General features: G+C 35.5%; 1 protein-coding gene across 9 annotated transcripts in view; it reads right to left on the bottom strand.

The window, feature by feature from the left end:
• The window catches only part of GABPB1 (GA binding protein transcription factor subunit beta 1), a 74,233-nt gene that overhangs the window by 4,773 nt on the left and 46,676 nt on the right, over window positions 1-22,784 (bottom strand). For 3 of the 9 annotated variants that reach the window (XM_082616893.1, XM_082616892.1, XM_082616894.1), the window contains exons 4-8: window positions 21,331-21,525; window positions 19,949-20,096; window positions 19,484-19,597; window positions 8,705-8,890; window positions 5,345-5,460 (exon numbers count right to left, since the gene is read on the bottom strand). In XM_082616893.1, the coding sequence (XP_082473019.1) occupies window positions 5,345-5,460; window positions 8,705-8,890; window positions 19,484-19,597; window positions 19,949-20,096; window positions 21,331-21,525 (759 nt within the window). Of the gene's footprint in view, window positions 1-5,325; window positions 5,461-8,704; window positions 8,891-19,483; window positions 19,598-19,948; window positions 20,097-21,330; window positions 21,526-22,784 lie in introns of all 9 variants that reach the window. The other 6 variants (XM_082616900.1, XM_082616895.1, XM_082616897.1 and 3 more) reach the window with 6 other exon arrangements.

The raw sequence follows: 22,784 nt of genomic DNA, 5'->3' as shown, positions 1-22,784 counted from the left end.
GAAAGGATGTTCAACATCTTTACTCATTAGAGAAATGCAAATCAAAACTACAATGAGATATCATCTCACACCAGTCAGAATGGCCATCATCAAAAAATCTAGAAACAATAAATGCTGGAGAGTGTGTGGAAAAAAGGGAACACTCTTGCACTGCTGGTGGGAATGTGAATTGGTACAGCCACTATGGAGAACGGTACGGAGGTTCCTTAAAAAACTACAATATAGAACTACCATATGACCCAGCAATCCCATTACTGGGCATATACCCTGAGAAAACCATAATTCAAAAAGAGACATGTACCAAAATGTTCATAGCAGCCCTATTTACAATAGCCTGGAGATGGAAACAACCTAAGTGTCCATCATCGGATGAATGGGTAAAGAAGATGTGGCACATATATACAATGGAATATTACTCAGCCATAAAAAGAAACGAAATTGAGCTATTTGTAATGAGGTGGATGGACCCAGAGCCTGTCATACAGAGTGAAGTAAGTCAGAAAGAGAAAGACAAATACTGTATGCTGACACATATATATGGAATTTAAGAAAAAAAAATGTCATGAAGAACATAGGGGTAAGACAGGAATAAAGACACAGACCTACTAGAGAATGGACTTGAGGATATGGGGAGGGGGAAGGGTAAGCTGTGACAAAGTGAAAGAGTGGCATGGACATATATACACTACCAAACGTAAGGTAGATAGCTAGTGGGAAGCAGCCGCATAGCACAGGGAGATCAGCTCGGTGCTTTGTGACCGCCTGGAGGGGTGGGATAGGGAAGGTGGGAGGGAGAGGCAAAAGGGAGGGGATATGGGAACATATGTATATGTATAACTGATTAAATTTGTTATAAAGCAAAAAATAAAAATAAAAAATAAAGATGACAAAACAAACAAACAAACAAACAAACAAAAAAAACTATCTTTCCTGGGACTTCCGTGGTGGCACAGTGGTTAAGAATCCGCCTGCCAATGCAGAGGACACGGGTTCGAGCCCTGATCCAGGAAGATCCCACATGCCACAGAGCAACTAAGCCTGTGCACCACAACTACCGAGCCTGCGCTCTGGAGCCCACGGCCCACAGCTACAGCCCTTGTGCCACAACTACTGAAGCCCGCACGCCTAGAGCCTGCGCTCCACAACAAGAGAAGCCACCACAATGGGACGCCCGCGTACCGCGAAGAATAGACCCTGCTGGCCGCAACTAGAGAAAGCCCCCACGCAGCAACGAAGACCCAACGCAGCCATAAATAAATAAATAAATTTTTATAAAAAATAAATAAATAAAACTATCTTTCCCTATGACAGCAAGCAAGATTCCTCATCTTTAAAATGAAGTGCTGGTCTAGATTAGTGTTTCCTAAATTATACCATTTTACAAACCAATAAAATACTAATTTCTCTACTGTGATTCATTATATTATATGCTGTAAAATATATGTATCAAATTCCTGAACAAACTGAGAGGAAAAACACAAATCTGGTCCAATGTAAGTGGTATTCTTTCTCCTCTCCTCACTCTGCCCCTATACAGTTGCCTAAGGGAAAACACTTCAAAGATTCCTTTCCCATACGTCTAGTAAGCACATGGACAAAAACTCAACTTGACCAGGTCCAAGCTCAACCTCATTACAGAAGCCCAGGCCTTCTGCTTGGGGTGGGGGCTGAGGGTAGGACTACTAATGACAAAAAGAGGCCAGGTTCACACTTTAAGTTCACACTTAAAAGAGAGAACTGAAGGTAAGAGCGAGGGGTAAGAAGCTTGCTGGGAAAGAGGACACTGTGGTCTCTTCCACTGCCTCCTAGACCCTTATCCGTTGTGAACACCAAAAGATTCCCTACCCTCCACTATTCACATGGTCCACAAGGAGGAACATGTATAATACTCCTGCCTTCCTGTGATCCCACTGCCTTCTCCACACTGGGAATGAAGCTAGATCTAACATTTATTTTTCCTATGAGTCCACCAAATGTGAGAGTGATTGATACAAGTAGTCTCCACATCTTCCAATTACACAAAATGTACAAGTAGAAGAAATGCCTACGCCCTACCCTGCTACCCTTTTCTCCTTACTTCAGGCAAGATGCCAGCCTCACGTAAGCAACTGACACCAGTCCCTGGCAGTGAACTATGCAGGACTTTGGGCACCAGTGGAAGGGTGGGAGCTAGACCCCTACCTCTGGCAGGAGCACTCACAGCCATGCATAAGTGTTTTGCACTTTTACATGTACTAAGAAATAAGATCCTTTGGCAGCCAAAGTTTTGAATATGGATAAAAACTTGCCCTGATTTGGTTGGAAATATTAGAAAAGATTAACTCTAAGGTATCTTCTAGTATTACCTATTTATTCACACTTAGAAACAGCAAGAGATTCACAATTATTTCAGAAGATGAAAGCAGTAAGGAAGATACCTTACACTTCAACTCCAAGCCCAAGCAATATACTATGATTACATTAGGCAATAGAATAATAGAACAAAGAAAGACTTCGAGTTTGCTTTTTTAATTCCAAACAAGATTCTTGAATTCTGCTTCAGCTATTAATAATTATCTTTTAACAGTTTTATATGTAATTTTCTAATATTCAAATTTATTTTACTTCAGCTATTATAAAGCAAAAAAAAATCATTAAAGTGATTTATCTTCTACCATACCACAATATAAATTTTAGAAGATGATAATAATACAACTAACAGTTACTGAGCATTTACTATATGCTCACCACTGTACTAGTCCTTCACATGCATTCTCATTTAAACCTTACAACACTCTGATAATGTAGGTGCTATTATTTTCCCCTTTTTACTGATGGGGAAGCCAAGCCTTGAAAGGCTAAATAACTTGACCAAGCACACTCAGAAAATTATCATTCAAACCTAAATCTGCTTCCAGACTCATATTCTTAACCATTAAGTGTTTTTCTAAAAAAGAGAGAAACTAGGCAGGGTGTATGAGCTCTCTGCTTGTCCACTGAGCTGTCCATTTTCTAACTGCCATGGGTCAAATATGATCCTGTTTTTTATAAAGTTTTACTGAAATACAGCCATACCCACTCATTTCCAAATTGCCCGTGGCTGCTTTCCTACTACAACTGCAGAACTGAGCGGCAAAACACACATTGTAGGATGTGTATAGGGTTTAGAAGCATCCCCAGCCTCTATCCACTAAATGTCAGTGGCATGTCCCTCATTGTGACAACCAGAAATGTATCCAGACATTGCCAAATGTCCCCTGGGGTCAAAATTGCTCCAGTTGAGAAGCACTGCTTTAGAGAAACTTTTTGGGTTAATGGCTAAGCAATCACTTAGAAAGGAATATAAAAGTATACCCTCAAGATAATTCTAGATAACTCTATTGGAGACCTCGGAAAATAAAATCAAAAGAACTCTTACGTACTATAAGGAAATGATTACCTGGTTTTAGAAAACATTGGAGGTCTCTCTTCATTCTGTATCCCCTGCCCACCTCTACCATCTCTACTCACTGTATGCTTCAAAGTCTCTCTGTAATAGCTCTAACATCATGCAACTTTGGCTTGAACATTTCCAGTGATGGAGAATAAGACTTCCATTACCAGAAAGCTCTAATTACTAAAATTAAGCTAAAAATAACTCGTGAAGTTCTTTATATCAAGCTAAAATTCCATCTCCCTGAAGTTCTAATCTCCTTGGTTCTAGTTAATTTATATGCCTCAATTCATACTTTCTTGTTATTTGCGATTATTCTCCTTGGTCTCTGAAAGACTGTAAGAGTGGAATTAGGTTGATCTTTGATGAAAACAGCAATTCTCACTGGTTGTTAGGTAAATAAAGGTACAGTCTGCACATTCATTATTTTGAAAATGTTGAATTGACATAAATCCACTATACTTCAATTAAAAGAAATGTTGAACTGAGTCAGTTTATGTTCAATAAAAATTCAAGTAATTTAAAAATGTTTTATTAAATAGTTAAAGCAAAGTACATCACAAAATCTTTCTCACCTTATATGCCAGAAAACAAGATCAACTGATTTATCAGTAAAAGACATTAAAGATTTTTAAATAATAAGTATACTGATACCATTCAATGAAATAAATGATTAGTTTATAAAAACTTCAGTGTACTGAATATCACTTTAAATTTTGATGAAATGAAACAACTCACCCTCAATAATTAAAGTCACAATTTTATCAAACATTCTGGTTAAACCATGAATCAAATTCTTCTTAACTCAATAATATGTCCTTTGAGATTGTGGCGAAAGATGTACCAGTCTTACATGTAAACGAATTTGGGCAAGGATATTTTCTAATTGTCCTCAGTCAGAATTATGTTGCCTTTAGGTGGCATTTTTCTAAATCCTCTCTTTTCTATGATAACAAAGAATTCCTAAATATTCACCAACATTTACTATTCATACATATTAGATATTATGAATGTGTATATAATGAGTATGCTGACTTTTTCAACTCTCATAAAACCCCCAAAATACAGATATTGTTATCTTAAATTCCAATTTGGGAGAAAATAAAACAGGAACTCAGAAAGGTAAGATAACTTGCCCCAAAGCTAATAGGGAGGGGCAAGAGGTGGGATTCAAATCCAGCTCATTTAATTTCAAGTCCAATATTCTTTTCTTTACACTGCAGTTGCTCTTTCAAAGTTATTTAGGAATGATCTTATTTTCATCTGATATAAGTTAATATCAACTTTGGAAAACATAACTTTATTTACAGTCATGTGAGAAAAAAATCTGTGAGGTAATAACTATGGTTTGGTTACACTTACAAACTAGTTTACAATTACAAACTAGTTTGGCAGAGGGAAAAGAAGGTGAATCCTATCACAGTTAGTCTAAATTTAATTTCCTTAAGGGACATTACATTTATCAAATAAGCGGTTACCTATGGCTTTTTACAAAATAACTCAGCTGACAAACTTCAACATTCTTTAAGAGCATCTTCCAGCCCAAATAGTCATTCACCTTTCATTTTTGCAAGAAAAAAATTTTTTTAGTCAATATATAGTGACATTCCTTTTAGTGACTTGGGAGAATGATGTATATACATTTAATAGAAAATAAAGGATGCAGCACAAGAACAAAAGACATTCCAATGTTACCATGATGACAGACTTTGTTACAAACAAATTCTTTACTCATTCATTCATTCATTCAATATTTATTTATTGAAGGCTTGCTATATGGATAAGGCAAAAAAATTAGACAAAAAAGTACTCATTCTATATCAAAACAATACTGTCAGTAATAAATATAAAAGACAAAAAAAAAGAAAGAAAAGCAAATGGAATTTATTTTGGATGACTGCAGCAAAACACACCGGGTAAAAGACTCCTTACTTCTATTTCTGCAGACTCCACCCGGTTTTCAATTATTTCAATACATTGTCTCTTGGCTGGTGGTTCTTCACTTATAACAGTTTCTTCAGCAATGTCTGTTGCTGGTACTGTTAATACTAAAACGAAAAAATGTACACATTACTTCATTTACAGATAGGTTTAGAAGAATTAAAACTAGTCTTGAGATTGTTGATGCAACTCATCTAAAATAAATATATTCCAAAAACAATAATTTCAAAACACTGATTTGCTATTTATGAGAAACGTCCATATTTGTCTTCAACTTCTTGTCTATTTCCTGAAAACTACTTATTGTTTAAGGTACCTACTTATTTTTTTTAATTTTATAGATAATACATTCATTGGCTCAAAATCAAAATAATACTTAACAAGCATATTTTGAGAGGTCTGACTTCACCCTTGCTAAAACAGATACTTTTACTGGTTGCTTATACATTGTTCTTGTGTTCATTTATGTAAAAACAAACATGAATATACATTTTCCTTTTTCTCTCTCTTACACAAAAGGTAGATACACACAAAACATATATTCAAACATACATAAGATAGATACATCGTTCTGTGTCTGCTTTTTTCACTCCATATATCTAGGGTATCTTTCACCAACACACAGAGAGCTTTCTTTCATTTAGCTGCATTATATTCCACTGTGAGGATACACCATTATGAACAATGTCTGTTTATAAACTTTGCTTGTTTTTCCACTGGGTTGTTAGACTGTCCCAATTTTTAGTATCTCTTTACATAAATGTAAATATACAGACAGCGAGAGGCTGTCCTTGTTTTGCATACCAGTGCGGGAACATAAACATGACTGTGCAAGCTAAAACTATGCAAAACAATCTTAATCATCAGTGGGAAAATTACAACTGTCCTACAGTCTTTAAGGTTGTCAAAACATTAAAAACTCTCCTACTGTCATTTATAAATGTAAATAAATGAAAAAATAGTAAAACTATTATTTATTTAGTACAATGTAATTAAAAACATTAGAAATATTGAGAATTAAAGTATTTCTTTTAACTCATACCATATTACATTACACTTATAACTTCACTCAAGAAGAACTGAGAATTATATCTGTTTCACTGGACTATCTACATAGTCTATATATTAATTTGCCAGTTATAATTTTTAAATTATGAAAGCTTTAAAAGTTTATTTTAATATTCAGTAGGTTCCTCTCATTGCTCTTCTTTTCTAGTTATCCTTATTCTTCTTCCCTCCTCCTCCATCAAAATAAACTTCAGAATCTGTTTGGCTAATTCCAGAAAAAGACTTATTGGTCTTTGTTATGGCTTGAATTGTGTCCCCCTCAAAATTCAAATGTTGTAAGTCCTAACCCCCAGTACCTCAAAATGTATTTGGAGATAGGGCCTTCAAAAAGGTTAAAAAGGTAAAATGAGATTTTGGTTTTATTTTTGGCTGCGTTGGGTCTTCGTTGCTGTGCACAGACTTTCTCTAGCTGTGGCGAGCGGGGGAAACTCTTCGTTGCAGTGCACAGGCTTCTCATTGTGGTGGCTTCTCTTGCTGAGGAGCATGGGCTCTAGGCATGCAAGCTTTGGTAGTTGTGGCTCGCGGGCTCTAGAGCACAGGCTCGGTAGTTTTGGTGCACGGGCTTAGCTGCTCCGTGGCATGTGGGATCTTCCCCGACCAGGGCTTGAACCCATGTCCCCTGCATTGGCAGGCAGATTCTTAACCACTGCGCCACCAGGGAAGTCCAAAATGAAGTCATTTAAGTGGGTCCTAATCCAATATGACTGGTGTCCTTATAAGAGGTTAGGTCGCAGACAACACACACAGACTGAGGGCTGACTATATCAGGACACAGCAAGAAGGCAACCATTTGCAAGCCAAGGAGAAAGGCCTCAGAAGAAACCAAACCTGCCAACACCTTGATCTTGGACTTCCACCTTCCAGCACTGTGACAAGATAAACTTCTGTTAAGTCACCCAGTCTGTGGTAGTTTGCTATGGCAGCCCTAGCAAACTAATACAGTCTTTTTTTCCTATCACATTACATTTATCAATTAACTCAGGAAGAATTGAGAGCTTTATAATAGTGAGTCATCCTATCCAAAAACATGAGTTTCTTTCCATTTGTTCATCAATGAGATTAGACTGTGTGTATAATGTCAGGTTTTGGAAACAATGTTATATCTGCTTAAAACAAATACTTTGAAAGTTTCTTCTTTTCTATATAATTAGAATTAGTTATTTAAAGCGTTGTGAAAGTACCTGGGCTTGATCCAAATCTTGGACCACCAGCAGGAGATTTATGCATAGCGGTGAGAAAAGCCTCCCAGGCTCCACAGGTCAAGGGTTTCCTCCTCCACTGCTATGGCAACAAAATCGTTCCTTGAGACCTGGTCTCTCTGCAGGGCCATACCTCCACTATCACTCTAAACCAAACCTGGTTTAGGAGAACTTCTACCTCCAGCCCTTCCCTTCCCTAATTCCTTCACAGGCCATGAAGAGGCTTGGTCTCTGCAATCCCAGTCGTTTTCTAAAAGGTTATGTGTACACATACTTTTTTTTGGTGGTGGTGGGGGGGCGGTACAGAGTACTGGGTACTGGGATGCTTGTTCAGATAGGAACTTTCTGCACCTTCTCTTTCTGCTTCCTCCAGCTTTCATGCTCTAGTCTATCTTAATCCTACTTGCAGCACTTCCTACTCAGATTGGGCCCTGTTTTACTGGAAGTGTATATTTATTGCTGATTTCTGAGCTCAGCCCCTTTTCTTGATGTACGACTGGGGGTTTCCCTGAGGGTTCTACTGCCCTGGCTTAGATCTTAAGATGTTTTTGGCAAGTACTTATATATGGAATTTTGTGGTTTTCTCAGTCTTTTAGGTTCACTAAACATGAAACTGGGGTTTGTTTCATCTATCTTATTACTACTCTCTTATTACTCAAAATGAAAAAGTTGGGACAATTATCAACAAAGCTGCTAAAAGTTGTCACTATGTTCCTACCATAACTCGTCCAACTTCTTTTTAAGTAGCTTTTTTTCACATGGTGTTTTTTAAAGCCCATATGATATCTGAATTGTATTAAATGGCATAGGAAAGTATTGTCCAATACTGATTTTGAATTATTTATTTAAGCTCATTTTCCAACCAGAATACTTTGGGGCCAATTTCTCTTTCTACCTAGTATACGCTCAGAGAAAGCAAGCTAATTTTAACAGTAGCCTAAGCAAATAAAACTAGGCAATTAAGTCTGCTGCAAAAGGTTACAAAAACAAAATTTAAGGCAAAAATAAATGCTTTGAAAAACATGTCACAATTTCCTGAGGATTAAGAATAAATGCAAACTTTATGTAAATGCCTTCTACCAACCTTGTTGTCCATCTGGCATGGTCACAATGATGGGCTGACCTATTCCGCTGGTTGGAATGGAGTGCAAATTTCCAAGCTGAATTCCATCTGTAACTATTGTGATGACTTGCTGACCCCCTGAACTAACTACTTGCTGAATTGCACCATCCACAGATTCTGCAGTAACTACTTCCTCCGTAGCCACTACTGGAAAAAAAAAATATATGTAAAAATCAGTGAACATATATAAAAGTATGAACAGAAGTTTATTTTTGCTCTGCTACCTTTGCTGTCCTTACTTCTTTCTTATACAGAAAAGCTTTTACATGGTTTTTAAATTCAGTCTCCAGTGGTGTTGTAGATACCTATGTAAACAGTTGACTACAAGTCCCACAATTTACAATAAGTGAGTTCCAACTATCTATGCATGCACATGTTTAAAGAAACTATCTTCATTTAGTTCTATGAGGTACGAAATTTAGACGCTCTCTTAAGGTCACAGATATGACAAAGGTTACGCCAGCTTAATAAGATTCCACAATCCAAAAAAGAAAATATTGTATGTGGTTATACTCCATTCAAATTTACATATGTGAGTTGATATACATTTCCTATCCAACAAAACATGGAAATTTGTATTCTTCAAGTAGAGAGAATAAACAGTATTCCCTTTTTGGATTGTGTGAGCAAGGGTTGCCTTCATAATAAGTGGCAAATAGATCTGGTACTGTAGGCTATGAAAAAATATATTAACATTTACATAAATAAAATTCAAAACTATGCTCTCAATGTTTTATGAAAGGTTCAGAGAGGATTCTGGCAGCTGAACACAGCACTCCAGGTCTTGCCTAGGTAAAGAAATTGCCAAAATCCTTTCCCACAAGCAATCCTATGCTCAACTACTGATCCCAAAAGACTACACATAGCAGCTTTACTCATAATAGTCAAAAACTTGAAACAAATCAGATATCTGTCAAAAGTAGAATGAATAAATAAACTGTGGTAGATTCATGCACTGGAATACTACACAGCAATTAAAGTGACTCCTGATGTGATGCAACAGGAGGTTACAAAATATCCCTGTGTTCTTACTGGAAATGTTTGACCTGAATCTTATTATTAAGAAACAAATGAATCCAGAATGTGAGTGATCCTGCAGACAACTGGCTTAAACTCTACAAAGATTTCAGTGTCATAAAGAACAAGTGAGGCAGTAGGACTGTCCTAGATTGGGGGAGACTAAAGAGACATAATAATCGAATACAGTGGGTGAACTTTGATTGGATCCTGGGTGAAAACAAACAAATAGTTATAAAGGACATTTTGGCGATAATTGAGGAAACTTGAATATGGACCATATGCCAGATAATATTACTAAATTAATGTTGATGTTTTTAAGAAACATAATGGAACTGTGAATATGTAGGAAGCTGTCCTTGTTCTTGGTAGATACATGCTGAAGAATTTAAGGATGAAGTGTCATGATGTCTGTAGCCTACTTTCAGATAATTTGGCAAAATAAAAGCATGTGTCTGTGTTTGTGTGTGTGTGAACATGCAGGTGTGGCAAGATGTTAACAGGTGGTGAATACAGGTGCAAGGTATAAAGTTCATTCTCCAATTTTTCTATGGGTTTTAAAAACTATCAACATTAAAAAACGTTTTAATATAACTAGTTCTGAAAAAAGAAATGACAAAAAATATTTCTAAATGATATGGTTTTTTGAAATGTGTTATTTGAGGCAACATTTTATCAAAAGTGTAATGAAATAAAATCATTCTCTCCTGAAGTCATGCTACCCTTCAGATACACAGTTACTCTGAAACACGCTAAGTTGCTACCAAATTCCAGCAGAATGTCATGGATATCAATGACCAAGCGATTTACTAAATACAGAGATGCCCTAATTAAACAAACTCCTTTTTTAATAAAAGGCAAGATAAGTACTGGGACCCTAGTTTTCAAGGATGAACTCATGGTAACAGGCCTGGCTGCAACCCTGTTACTGTGTTATTTGGGTAATCAAGGGTCACAATGCAAACCACAGACGATATTCAAAATGCAAAAACCTTTATGTTTTGAGTTCTCTCATTTTTGTTTGTCTTAAACCATAATTAGGCTTTATCACCAAGCACTTAAGAAAATTTCAGGAAGATAATTATAAAATGAAATGTACGGCATAAAACAGTAATGTATTCAATAGAACAACTACTGAGGTTTTCAAAGACATTAACTATTGCTTTGATCTTGTAAAAAAATATCCATATGAAAAACAAATGTTCACTATGGTTGAATGTTAACTATAAGTAGCAAATATTTTTAAAAACATAATCATATGTAAGAAATTTCTGAGATCACATATAATCAAGGCACAACTCAAGAACTTTCATCTTTGCACTATTTGCAATGACTGTCATTAAGATAAGAGAGTTCTTGCCTTTCATCTAAAAAGCTTTCTTTTTAAGTTGTGCTATGGTAAGGAATTTAAGAAAAAATTATAAGGAAACCAATTATGTAAGAAAACAAAGAACCCCCTCAGTAATCCTAAAAACAACCCAGCAGTGAAATGTTGAAACATGTAAGAATAAAACAGAAAGCCTAAAAACTTTAAAAAGAATGTTATTTTAAAAAATATACATAGACAGATATATCCAAACATAAAACCCCCGGATAAAAAAATAACTAATAAATATTCATTGGTCTAATTTAAAAGTCAAGTTGTAATATACAAAGAGAGCCTAGATAATCTACAGCATCTTTGAAAATGTTTGAGACCTCTTGTTCAACACGACTTTTGAATTTTAATGCCATAAAAGTCAACTAAGACAAGGAAAAAACTGGCTTTCAGATGTTACTAGAAGATTGAAAATTCTATATGCATATAAATATTTCAATAAAACAGAAACTAGGCTTACTGAAGAAAAAAATAACATTTCAAAAGTAGGACTGCCTGCAATTGAACCTGAAATTTTTTTTAAAAAGCAAAAACAAAACAATCTTATGAAGCCCAGTAACATATACCTGAAAGCCAATTCACTTTTATTGATCTACTTTAGGAACAGACAAAAAAAAAAAAAAAAAAAAAACATGCAAAGGGGACCTGACTCAAATTTCACTATTAGGAGAAAGGAGGGAAACAGCCACCAGATGCATTATACCTTTGGAAAAAACCACCTTATTAATAATTAGCTGAAGTTGCTCTAAAGACAAAAAGAAGGGTAGTCACAGGTGTCCATTTAATGGGATTATATAGCTGGGCTGCAAGAAAGAATAAGGCTAAGCAATGCAAAATCAATATAAGACTGTAGGCTAGAGCCATAAAATATTGTTTTATGAGAGCTTCATAAGGACTAAACTACACCGCAGATGTAAGGCCTACATCCAACCAATTTTAACTTCTGATTCTACATCCAAATAACTCTCAAATCTATTCACTTCTTATTATCTCTTTGCCATATCCTAATCCACGCTACCATTATTTCTTCCCCAGGTGACTGCATTAGACTCCTAACTAAACTCCCTTCCAGAGCCCACCAAAGTAATCATTTTAAAAGTTCTGTATAATCTTACCTTCAATTACCGTGAGTTACTCTCCCACTTGCTGAGCTCAGCCACGCTGGTCTCTGAGTCCTCTGAAAGGACAAGCTTTCCTGCCTCAAAAGCTTCACATGTGTCCTCCTTCCTAAAATGTTCTTCTCCCAAGTTTTGCTCCACTAATTCCTACTTAGTCTTTAGTTTAAATGTCTCTTCCTCTAGAAAGACTCACCAACTTGGTCAAAATCCTGTATTCTTTATATATACCATGAATCACAAGAATTTATCTGAGTGAATAACTTTAATATCTCATTCTACTGAAAGACTATGTGTTCCACAAAGGTTGGGACTGTATATGATTGTTTACCAGAACATAAGAGATATTCAACAAAAATCTGTTCAATGAATGAATAGATAATATTTTTCTAATTGTAAATGAACAGCTATTTGTAAACCAATATATGGAAAATTTAACTCAAGAACAGTTTTGAGTTATTCCTTTAACATAAGCACGATATATTCCTCTATGAATTTTTATTATTTGTACATTTTAATTTTGTTCTAAAGCAAGAAGAGAGAGTAAGGGTTAGAGCTTCTTGGAATCTTGATTTTTCAAATAGGAAACACCTGTAACAGACTGGCATGTAAGCTTTGGTAGAAAAATAGGATAACATGATTGCCTCTGTTTATTAATAGTGTACTACAAAGTGGTGGTTTTCTTATGAGGAAAAAGGCAGCTGCAATCCCCAAAAGAAAACATTTACTTTTTTGTATCTTCATTTTGGAATACCTTCCAAAATGGAATAACTTGAAATGAGTTCTTATCTATCTAAATCCTTAAATCCCATTCATTCTTTAGGGTACAACTCAACCTCACCCCATTCCCCTAGCCCCATGCCCCAACTCCAGCTAAAAGTAATCTTTGTCCTCTGAAGAACTATAGTAACTGTATAATTTTTTAATCTCTTATAGAACAACTTTAAAACATTTTAACCTATTCTAACTTTTCACCTGTTTATTTCTCATTTCTTTAACAAGATTATATGTTCCTACTAACTATAACTCTTCCCTCACCTTTTCCCTGACTTCAGTTTCCCTCCTCCATTCCTAGATTGGAATACTAAATTTCAAATGTGTTCACAATTTTTTGGAAAAACAGTAGCTACAAGCTGGCTCCAAAAGAGCTGCCTGATCATCCTACTTCTGAAGTAGAGACATCTAAGCTCCAAGCTTAAAACCCTGAAAGGAAACAAAACCTCCCTGATGTATAGTATCTGTAGCCATTTGTAAGTTCTGATGGCTCAGAAACAAATACAGAAAAAATAGCATAGGGAAGCAGTCACTCATGGGTAGCTCAAAATTTTGTTTTCTGCACATAGCAGGCATAAAACTTAGTGTAGAATACATGCTCAGGTACCTTAAAGTGTATAGGCTGGCCAAAAATAAAGAAATCAGCAGTCACAATGTTTAATCCCTTTAGTTTCATGCACAGGAAAATATACTATGAGAACACTTCAACTATGTACGTTTCAGGAAGATGATGGCTTTTTCCAAAATTAGTGAAATGAACATAAGAAAAAAATAAAGTATATTTAATGGAACCTCTGCACATCTTCCCAGTCAACTGAAATGTTCTATTGTGTCTGAACATATAGAACTTGTATAATATTTTCTGATGTTAAATCTCATCTTCCCAGTCAAGTGAAATGTTCAATTGTGTCTAAACATATAGAACTTGTACATTATTTTCTGATGTTAAGTCTCCTACCTGGCCAGGCAACTACTGTGACAAATCAAATAAAGCAAAAGAACCCAAATACCAAAGAGAAAAAAAATGAACTGAAACTAGACTGCAAATTAGACTCATTTGGTATTAGGTGAAATATCAGCCAGAAGAAGAACATAATTCCTAAAATTATCAAGCATAATGATGGGAACTTCCAGCAAATATGGTAGATACTTTCTTAACTTAGAGGTAATTTAAAAGATGAAAAAGAAACACATCCCCTTAGTTCAAACAGATAACCACATTTACTTCCCTGAAACAGTATGTATGTTTTTTATAAACAGAGGTCAGTAATCTTAATTTTCTTTAAATCAAAATTTTATCAAAGCTTACCAATCAGCAACTGTTAGAGATAAAATTTCATAGGAGTTGCCATAATCTAAAAAATGTTTCTAATCTGAGCAGAAACCAGTGTGTTAGATAACAGTATGTATAAATAAGGGAAAACTTAAAGAGGCACATTACGTTAGAGATACGTAAGCCCTACTGGGTCTACAGACTGTGGGCAGTGAATAATTACTCTGTTTTATATTTAAAGTTCTCAGCATGATAACATTCTTCTCATCTCAATTTGAGAAATGTGGTCTTGACAATCACATTTTTGTTTTAATTATATCCTAATTACCTGAAGCCTGCTCCTTAATTACTCAGTCCTTAAAAAAGATTAAATAGCAGGCATACAGATATACTCAACTATTAAAGCTATTAAGAAAGACATTCCTCTCTCCCACATCTTTTCCTTAGTAGAGATTCACCTATGCACCCCATAAACAGTTGAATAAATATTAAATTACACATAAAAATGAAATAAATAAGAAATATATATTATTCAAGCAAATCTTTGCTGTAGTACACTCACAATCTTTAGATATTTACTATACAATCTATTAGTAGTAAGAAATAGAACTTTAAAAATTTGGGTCAAATTCTTAAATTTTGGTGTGCCATAGGATCACTTTTGAGAGCATGTTAAAAATATGGATGTCAGGGCCCCACCCTAAACTTACTGAATCAGAATCCACTGGGGTAGAACTGGGGCAAATGATTGTTGAGAAGGTGATTCTGATTCACACAAAATTTAAGAATGCTGCTCTTGTTGATATTATCGTATTAATTCAAACTAACTGAGAGGAGTTCAAATTAGTAGCAAACTTGAATCACAGAATATTTAAAGTAACACAGCCTTCTAATCATTGGTACATAAATTAACAAGATTATTTCCAACTATTTCCAAGCAAAAATTCCACTAGTTTGTTTGAAGAACCTAGGGGCAGAACAGGAATAGAGATGCAGACATAGAGAACGGACTTGAGGACACGGCGAGGGGAAAGGGTAAACTGGGACGAAAGTGAGAGAGTAACACGGACTTATATACACTACCAAATGTAAAATAGATAGCTAGTGCAAAGCAGTCACATAGCACAGGGAGATCAGCTCAGTGCTTTGTGACCACCTAGAGAGGTGGGATAGGGAGGGTGGGAGGGAGACACAAGAGGGAGGGGATATGGGGATATATGTATACATATAGCTGATTCACTTTGTTATAAAGCAGAAACTAACACACCACTGTAAAGCAATTATATTCCAATAAAGATGTTAAAAAATAATAATAATAATGTAAAAGAGAAGGACAATTATTATATTAATGTTAGAGCTGCCTGATACTTCTCCTGAATTATTCCACTCCAAAATTACGAAGGATGTTTTAAACAAGTATCTTGAAAACTGTGTCTGCATACTTTTAAAGGCTGTAAATTTTTTCACTGATTTGTTTCCAAAATGAGTAAGGTAATTTCATTTATCAAAAGACAGTTGTATCCTCCCTTAAAAAGAAATTAAAAATAAATAACTTAGTACTTTGATTTATGTATCACTTTCTTATGAGTTTGCTGAGTGTGAGTAGTCCCTTATATTAACCCAAGATATATTAATATAATATTTCTGAAACCTCAGAGCTGAAAACTAAACCTCAGTCAATGGTCAATGATAGTATCTTAATTCAGATGACTACTGTGAGATGAGATAATACACGTAAAGCACTTAGCATAATAACAAGCTTTAGCAAGAACCCTATACATATTAATCATTATTTTTCTATAATTCATTATGCCAAGTTAAATTTATGACTTACATCAAGTGTTTCATCATGTTTTTCTGGCCTGGCCTGGACCTAGATCGATCTAATGATTATTTAATATAATTATGCACATTAGCATAGGCCTGTGGGCTCAGGAACTGAAATAAAAACTCCCAAAAAAACCAATTTAATAAAAATGAACATTAGCAACAAACTCTTCAGGGTATACTGAGATTTATCAAAAATTTTTTTTGTACTTCTATCAAACAGACAAAGAATCATGAAAATTATGCATGGAGATTAAATATTTAACAAGTTAAATGCTTGGAAAAATAAAGGTTTATGAGAAAAGAATAAAACTGGAAATATTTGCATAAAAAATGCTAGTAAGGAAGCAATTCAATCATCAAACATTGACAATCTGAAGTTATATTTGCTTGTAACATCAAGAAGACAAAGGTATCATTTGGTTTCACAATGAAAGCATTATAGTAGACTGATTTCCTTTATAATGTTCCCATTGGACTAACATTAAGATTTGTTTTATATGTCAAACATAGTCCTAATGTAAACATGAAAGAACTATTTAAAGCCATAGTTCAAATGAAACAGCATGGTATCCTAGACTATCATAAGTACCTCCCCTCTATATATAGGACCATGTCAGCCAGCTAGCTTCCATTTCAAATGCAGTCCAATTGCTGCTACACTGGCTATTTATTATCAGAAGGTGTGTTTACTGTACTAATTAGCCAGTAAAAGAAAAGAATAAGAGCAGTACCAATTAGTGTACTGATGGTTTTTATATTTTGTTTTTCAATCATTTAAAAAGGGCAAACAGGAGAACATTTATTTCAAAAGACTGCTCCAAAAGATACACCTCAGAAGTAAAACTAGGAATAATGATGCTTTTGTTTCATATAAGACAAAGTGATGATTACACAAATATTTATTCCTATCACAAACCAAATTATAAACATTCTAGAAGAGACTCATCCACTGATCACCTGAAGAAACTGCATAGAGGAAACAGTATATTTAGTGGTCACAGACAAACAACTTGGGAATCAGTCAGACCTTGAGCACAAACTTCCTTTCACCACTTAATAGCCATGCTACTTTGGACAAAATTATTTAACCTCCGCAAACCTCAATTTCATCATATATAAAATGGGAGTACTACTTTATTTCCCAGATCCTGAGATGTCCTTGAAAAAACATATAAACATTTCTAAATCAGGATAAGTCTGACAAATGATGTTAAAAGAAACTGGACGGCCAAGAGGCAGAGAAATAACTTGACTGAGCATGTGCAAACTGACCTGTGAGAAGATATTTCTTTATGTGATTACACACCTCAGCTGAGTTGTTTATACTGGTGGCAATGTACTCACCTGAATTTTAACTTAATTCAATCTCTTAAAATACCTTCAGAAAGCTTTCACTATGATGTAGTATTGAAATGAAAAAACTTGTGCTCACAGAAGACTGTAAGTCACATGCAATAAAAGTCAACTAAAATTACCAATTCTCTCACACTAGACCACACATAACATTTTCAAAGGTAGAAGTTAGAGAAGTTGGTATGACCAATTTGTGGAGTCAAACATCTAAAATGTAAAAACTTCGAGCTGACTTTGAAGAAAAGATTAATTTTCAGAGATATGTACTTTAATAAAGGCAAAAAATTTACAAGTTTAATCAAATAGAAATCCACCAATGAAATTAATTTTCTTCGATATACTTATGCAGTTACAAAGGTGCTGAAGAGATCCAGGCATAGGTCATAAAAGCAGCATGTCAATAGGATGATACACGTAGCTGTTAATGGCCAAAAGTGATTCAGAAAAATCTTAAGACTCCCAAATATAAAGGTTTAGATGCAAACATTGATTACAATGCTAAAGAAGCTTGAGAATGAATAAATGTTTACTATTACTAGTTGAGGGGCATAGGGGGAGGGAGGGAGGAGGGAGGGGAGGAGGGGAGGGGGAGGGAGAGAGGGAGAGAGAGAGGGAGAAAGGAGAGAGATAAGTAACCACCACCCCCACCACCAAAAAATACATCATCCAATCATCACCTTGAAGAGTTAAATCCAGTAATATCTACCTTCGATCTTTTTGGTGAGGATTAAATGAGACATGTAAAACATCAGCCACAGTGCATAGCACACACAGTAAACATGCAGTGAACTGTAGCTGTTATTATTATTAGTCACATTTTGAAAAAAAATTAAATAATGAATGACAACAAATTATTCTTTACTTTCTTAAGCATTGGTCCAAATAAAATGGCTTAAACTACAGTAAGAAAAATAATTTTGTGGAGTCTTTTAAATTCCCTAATTAAAAAAATATTTTACTTACACAATTATAGCAAGAATTATTTTGTTTGTTTTGTTTTTTTTGTGGTACGCTGCCTCTCACTGTTGTGCCCTCTCCCGTTGCGGAGCACAGGCTCCGGACGCGCAGGCTCAGCGGCCATGGCTCACGGGCCCAGCTGCTCCGCGGCATGTGGGATCTTCCCGGACCACGGCACGAACCCGTGTGTCCCCTGCATCGGCAGGCGGACTCTCAACCACTGCGCCACCAGGGAAGCCCGCAAGAATTATTTTGGTTAAGTATAAAGGTAAACATTATCAAATCAGCTATTAATACTGTTTGTAATCGTTTAACCCCAAGTTATACTTTAATGGTGGTTGTTGGTATGCTATTTCCTAGTTTTGTCAGTCATTAAGATTTTATGTCATTCTAATAGAGCTGCCAAAAATGAAAAGTTATGAAAAAGACAGCATGTTCATATATATTTAGCTAATTTATTTATACAAAAAGTCAGACTAGGGGCTTCCCTGGTGGCACAGTGGTTGAGGGTCCACCTGCCGATGCAGGGGACATGGGTTCGTGCCCCGGTCCGGGAGGATCCCACGTGTCGCAGAGCGGCTGGGCCCGTGAGCCGTGGCCGCTGGGCCTGCGCGTCCGGAGCCTGTGCTCCGCAACGAGAGAGGCCACAACAGTGAGAGGCCCGTGTACCGCAAAAAAAAAAAAAAAGTCAGACTAGTAAAACAAAGCCAAATGCGGTACACAGACATGTTTTCTGTGAACCACACAAGTTTGTTTTTAATTTTAATTTTAATTTAATTTAAAATAATTGCCAAGATTCAATGTTCTTTTAAAATCCAGATTTTCAGCTTCCCTTGAAAAAAACAGAGTCTGGCAACACTGACTGAGCATTTTACTATAATCAGTTAGAGCTGAGCAGGAGATGCACCGTTGCCCTGCCCCTCTCTCCTGAGGTGGCCATAACCTCAACCCTGCCCCCTTTAGTCTTTTAAATTTCCTTCCTGGCCTGTGCAAATATTTGAATCTCCAACTTTCTATGTACACATTTGACTTGTTTTTCTAACCTGGAGTTTCTGAAGAATTGGACAATGGAGCAGATGCTTCAGCTAAGGCAGCTAATGTAGCTAATACTGATGTAGAGGAGTTTCCAAATTGAACAGCAGACACACCCGTTTCATCTATGAGAAAGGAGAAAACATGTTTGAATTTTTAAGGAATTTAATCTAGTGAATTTTTCTGATAATCTGTTTTACTTTATTCAACTCTTAAATGAAGCTTAGATAATATTAGTTTTGTGAAAAACAAGCTCGGATAGCATTAGCTTTTGAAAGGTAATATTGCAGTACATTTTGCAATATCACTTTTCTTTAGATTATTTTGCCTCATAAAAATTTTTTTGCCAATTATAACAAAGAAAACCAAGGTGGCTGATATAATCTTACCCTCATTCTCCAACAGTCCTTTATTAAAAGGATGAATACCTACTAAAGCATAAAATCCCAACAGCTATCCTATATGCATCTCAATACCTGTTGCCTTGGATGAATTTTCTGAAGATACCAGACCTGTTAGGTTCACCACCCCTCCAGGTCCAATGATAAACTGTGGTGTTGCAGCGTGTATCGTCACAGTGTCAGGACTCTCCGGGTTTGTGTTGATTTGGTTCTGCATAGCAATCTAGGGGACAAATTACCACAGTGTTTTCAGAGTTATAACCAGAACACATAGGACAGACTTTCAATGTAACATCCTGCAATCTAAGAATCATATAATACAAATGGAAATCTTTGCTTCTGGTCTACTGAAAGTATAGTGGTAAATCATAGATATGCATTTATATCCTGAGTTCCCCTATTAGGTAAAGCAGCAAAATCCTATGTGAGGAGAAGTAGGTACCTGAAAGGATTTTATAGAACTCAGTTGAGTGAATTCCCTGGTGGTCCAGCGGTTAGGACTCTGAGCTTTCACTGACAAGGGCATATGTTCAATCGCTGGTCAGGCAACTAAGATCCCGCAAGCCACGTGGTGGGGCCAAAAAAAAAAAATCTGTGTTCTATATATAAATAGAACACAGTTGAAAGATATTCCACTGCCCTGCAGCTACAGAAATTAAATTACTTAAATCAAATTATGTTCTCTACTATATTCAGCAATATATAACACTACCTATATAAAGCACATCCTTCCCAGTTCATTGTCCTCCATCCTCAACCCTAGGCTCCAAACTGCACTCTTGGGAGTAAAAGCATTGGAAGAAGCACAGCAAAATTTATTTTCCTGAACACATAACATCTTTTAAGTAACTAGATGAAGTTCAAGAGACTCAGATAGTCTTAGAGAAGAGTTCTACTGGGAAGGAGAACAAGAAGATAGGCAAGAAGAGGCAATAAGTAAAGAAGAAAATTTACATCAATGTTGTCTAGCTAAAGAAAAGAGAAGTAATGTTGGTTAGTAGGAAAACTTGTCCAAAAACCATAAATAGCTATGTTCATAAACAGATTTTTTTGAGGATGGTGAAAAAATAAAACCAATCAGAATGATGAAGACTACATCACTCACTGAGGGGACATGATTATGGTTGCTAAAAAAAATGTTAGTGGAAGTATAACAGACTTGAAAAACCATAAGGTATCCAAACATGCAACAAAATAATTAATAGACTAAAATGTATAGAAGGGAATTCAGAACCTTACAAACACTGAAAGTAATCACTTTATCTAATCTTCTAATGTTACATGCAAAGACTGTGGTCTTACAATTAGGAAAATGAACAGCGATGAACAAAGAGGAAGTGAAAAAGGAATAGGACTGTCCAAAATAAGTCCAAAATGAAAAACTACAAGCTAAATAGTTCAAATCATCCATATGACAGAGATCCTTTTATTTTCTTAAATTAAAAGCCACAAGTTACCTGTAGTATCTCTGCTAAATCTTCATTCCCATTGTCTATTGAAATATCAAACGCAGTTTTACAAAATTTACTTTGCGTGTGTACATCAGCACCATATTTGATTAAGAGTTCCACCACCTCTTGATGATTGTGTTCTGTGGCCCAATGAAGAGCTGTCATCTTCAACATGTCCTTTGCATTGACATCAGCGCCATGCTATACAAATATTTCAAAATAAGAAATTTCTAAAATATGAAATATAAAGAAGTCCTGATATGAAAATACTAGCCACTGTGCTTTAAACCAAGAATTTGCTACTAATATGACCAACTCTTTATTTTTGTGTGTTGAATAATCTACACGTTCCAGGAATCATGACACATCTGTCATGTAATCAGTTTCCTATCATGTTGGCTTTCCTAATTGCATTCCTTCTAATTTCTTAGGCGTACAGCAATTATTTTTTCAGTCATCCAGCCATGAGTATGAAGGGCTAGAATGGCATAAGGTGTGAAGGAAAACTATGAACATTCCTCCAAAACCCTCCAGCTCCTTATTTACACAAAAATATCCCTTGCTTTCAAAACCAGTGCAATATAATGAATTAACAGGGAGCTATCAAGAGATACACTATCCATTATGGTTGTCACTAGACACGTGTAGCCGAATACAGATATGCTGTGCATGTAAATACACACTGGAATTCAAAGACCTCACACCAAAAAAAGGATGTAAAACATCTCAATAATTTTTAAATTGATTTCATGTTGAAATTATAATATTTTATATATACCGAGTTAAATAAAATATAATATTAAAATTATTTTGTTTTTACTTTTTTAATGTAGCTAATAGAAAATCTAGAATTACACGGGACTTGTACTTGTGGCTTACATTGTATGTTTTTTGGATAAGTTGATCTAGAGGCCAGAATAAAAAGAATTAAGAATATCTAAATCTAAAAAAAAAAAAAAGAATATCTAAATCTATCACTCTCTGTTTCAGAATTTTCTCTTTGGCATTTAGATGATTAAAGAAAAAAAGCCCTGCCTGTATTATCTGTTTGTTAATTATTCAAGCCTAACATTCCCTTCCATGTGCGTTTTAAATGTGTTGAGTAAGACAAAGCTGTAGTCCCTCACCACAGCAAAGACCAAGATCTAAGAAATCAATTGTCTGACTTAACTAAAAACATACAATGAGGAAGTTTTTCCCCCCACAAAATAACACTTTAAGATAATTTTCACTCAAATGAATGCTTACACACAAAAAATGAGATAACATGGGGGAAAAAAGTAGACATTCAATAAAACTGAGACAGGATCAGACCTGAGACCCTTTGCTGCAGTGCTTGCACCTGGACAAACATCTCCTCCAGCGATAGAATACAAAGAAACTAATATAAGGGACTAAAATAACTGCGTGCACATGCAGTTGGGGCAAATTATGAACAATAAGATACAAAAAGACCAAAA

This window comes from Mesoplodon mirus, assembly GCF_964341445.2.
Source record: "Mesoplodon mirus genome assembly, chromosome: 4".
Taxonomy (NCBI): Eukaryota; Metazoa; Chordata; class Mammalia; order Artiodactyla; family Ziphiidae; genus Mesoplodon; species Mesoplodon mirus.
Note: the sequence above shows the minus strand (reverse complement) of the source record. Positions and strands in the feature narration are given on the sequence as shown.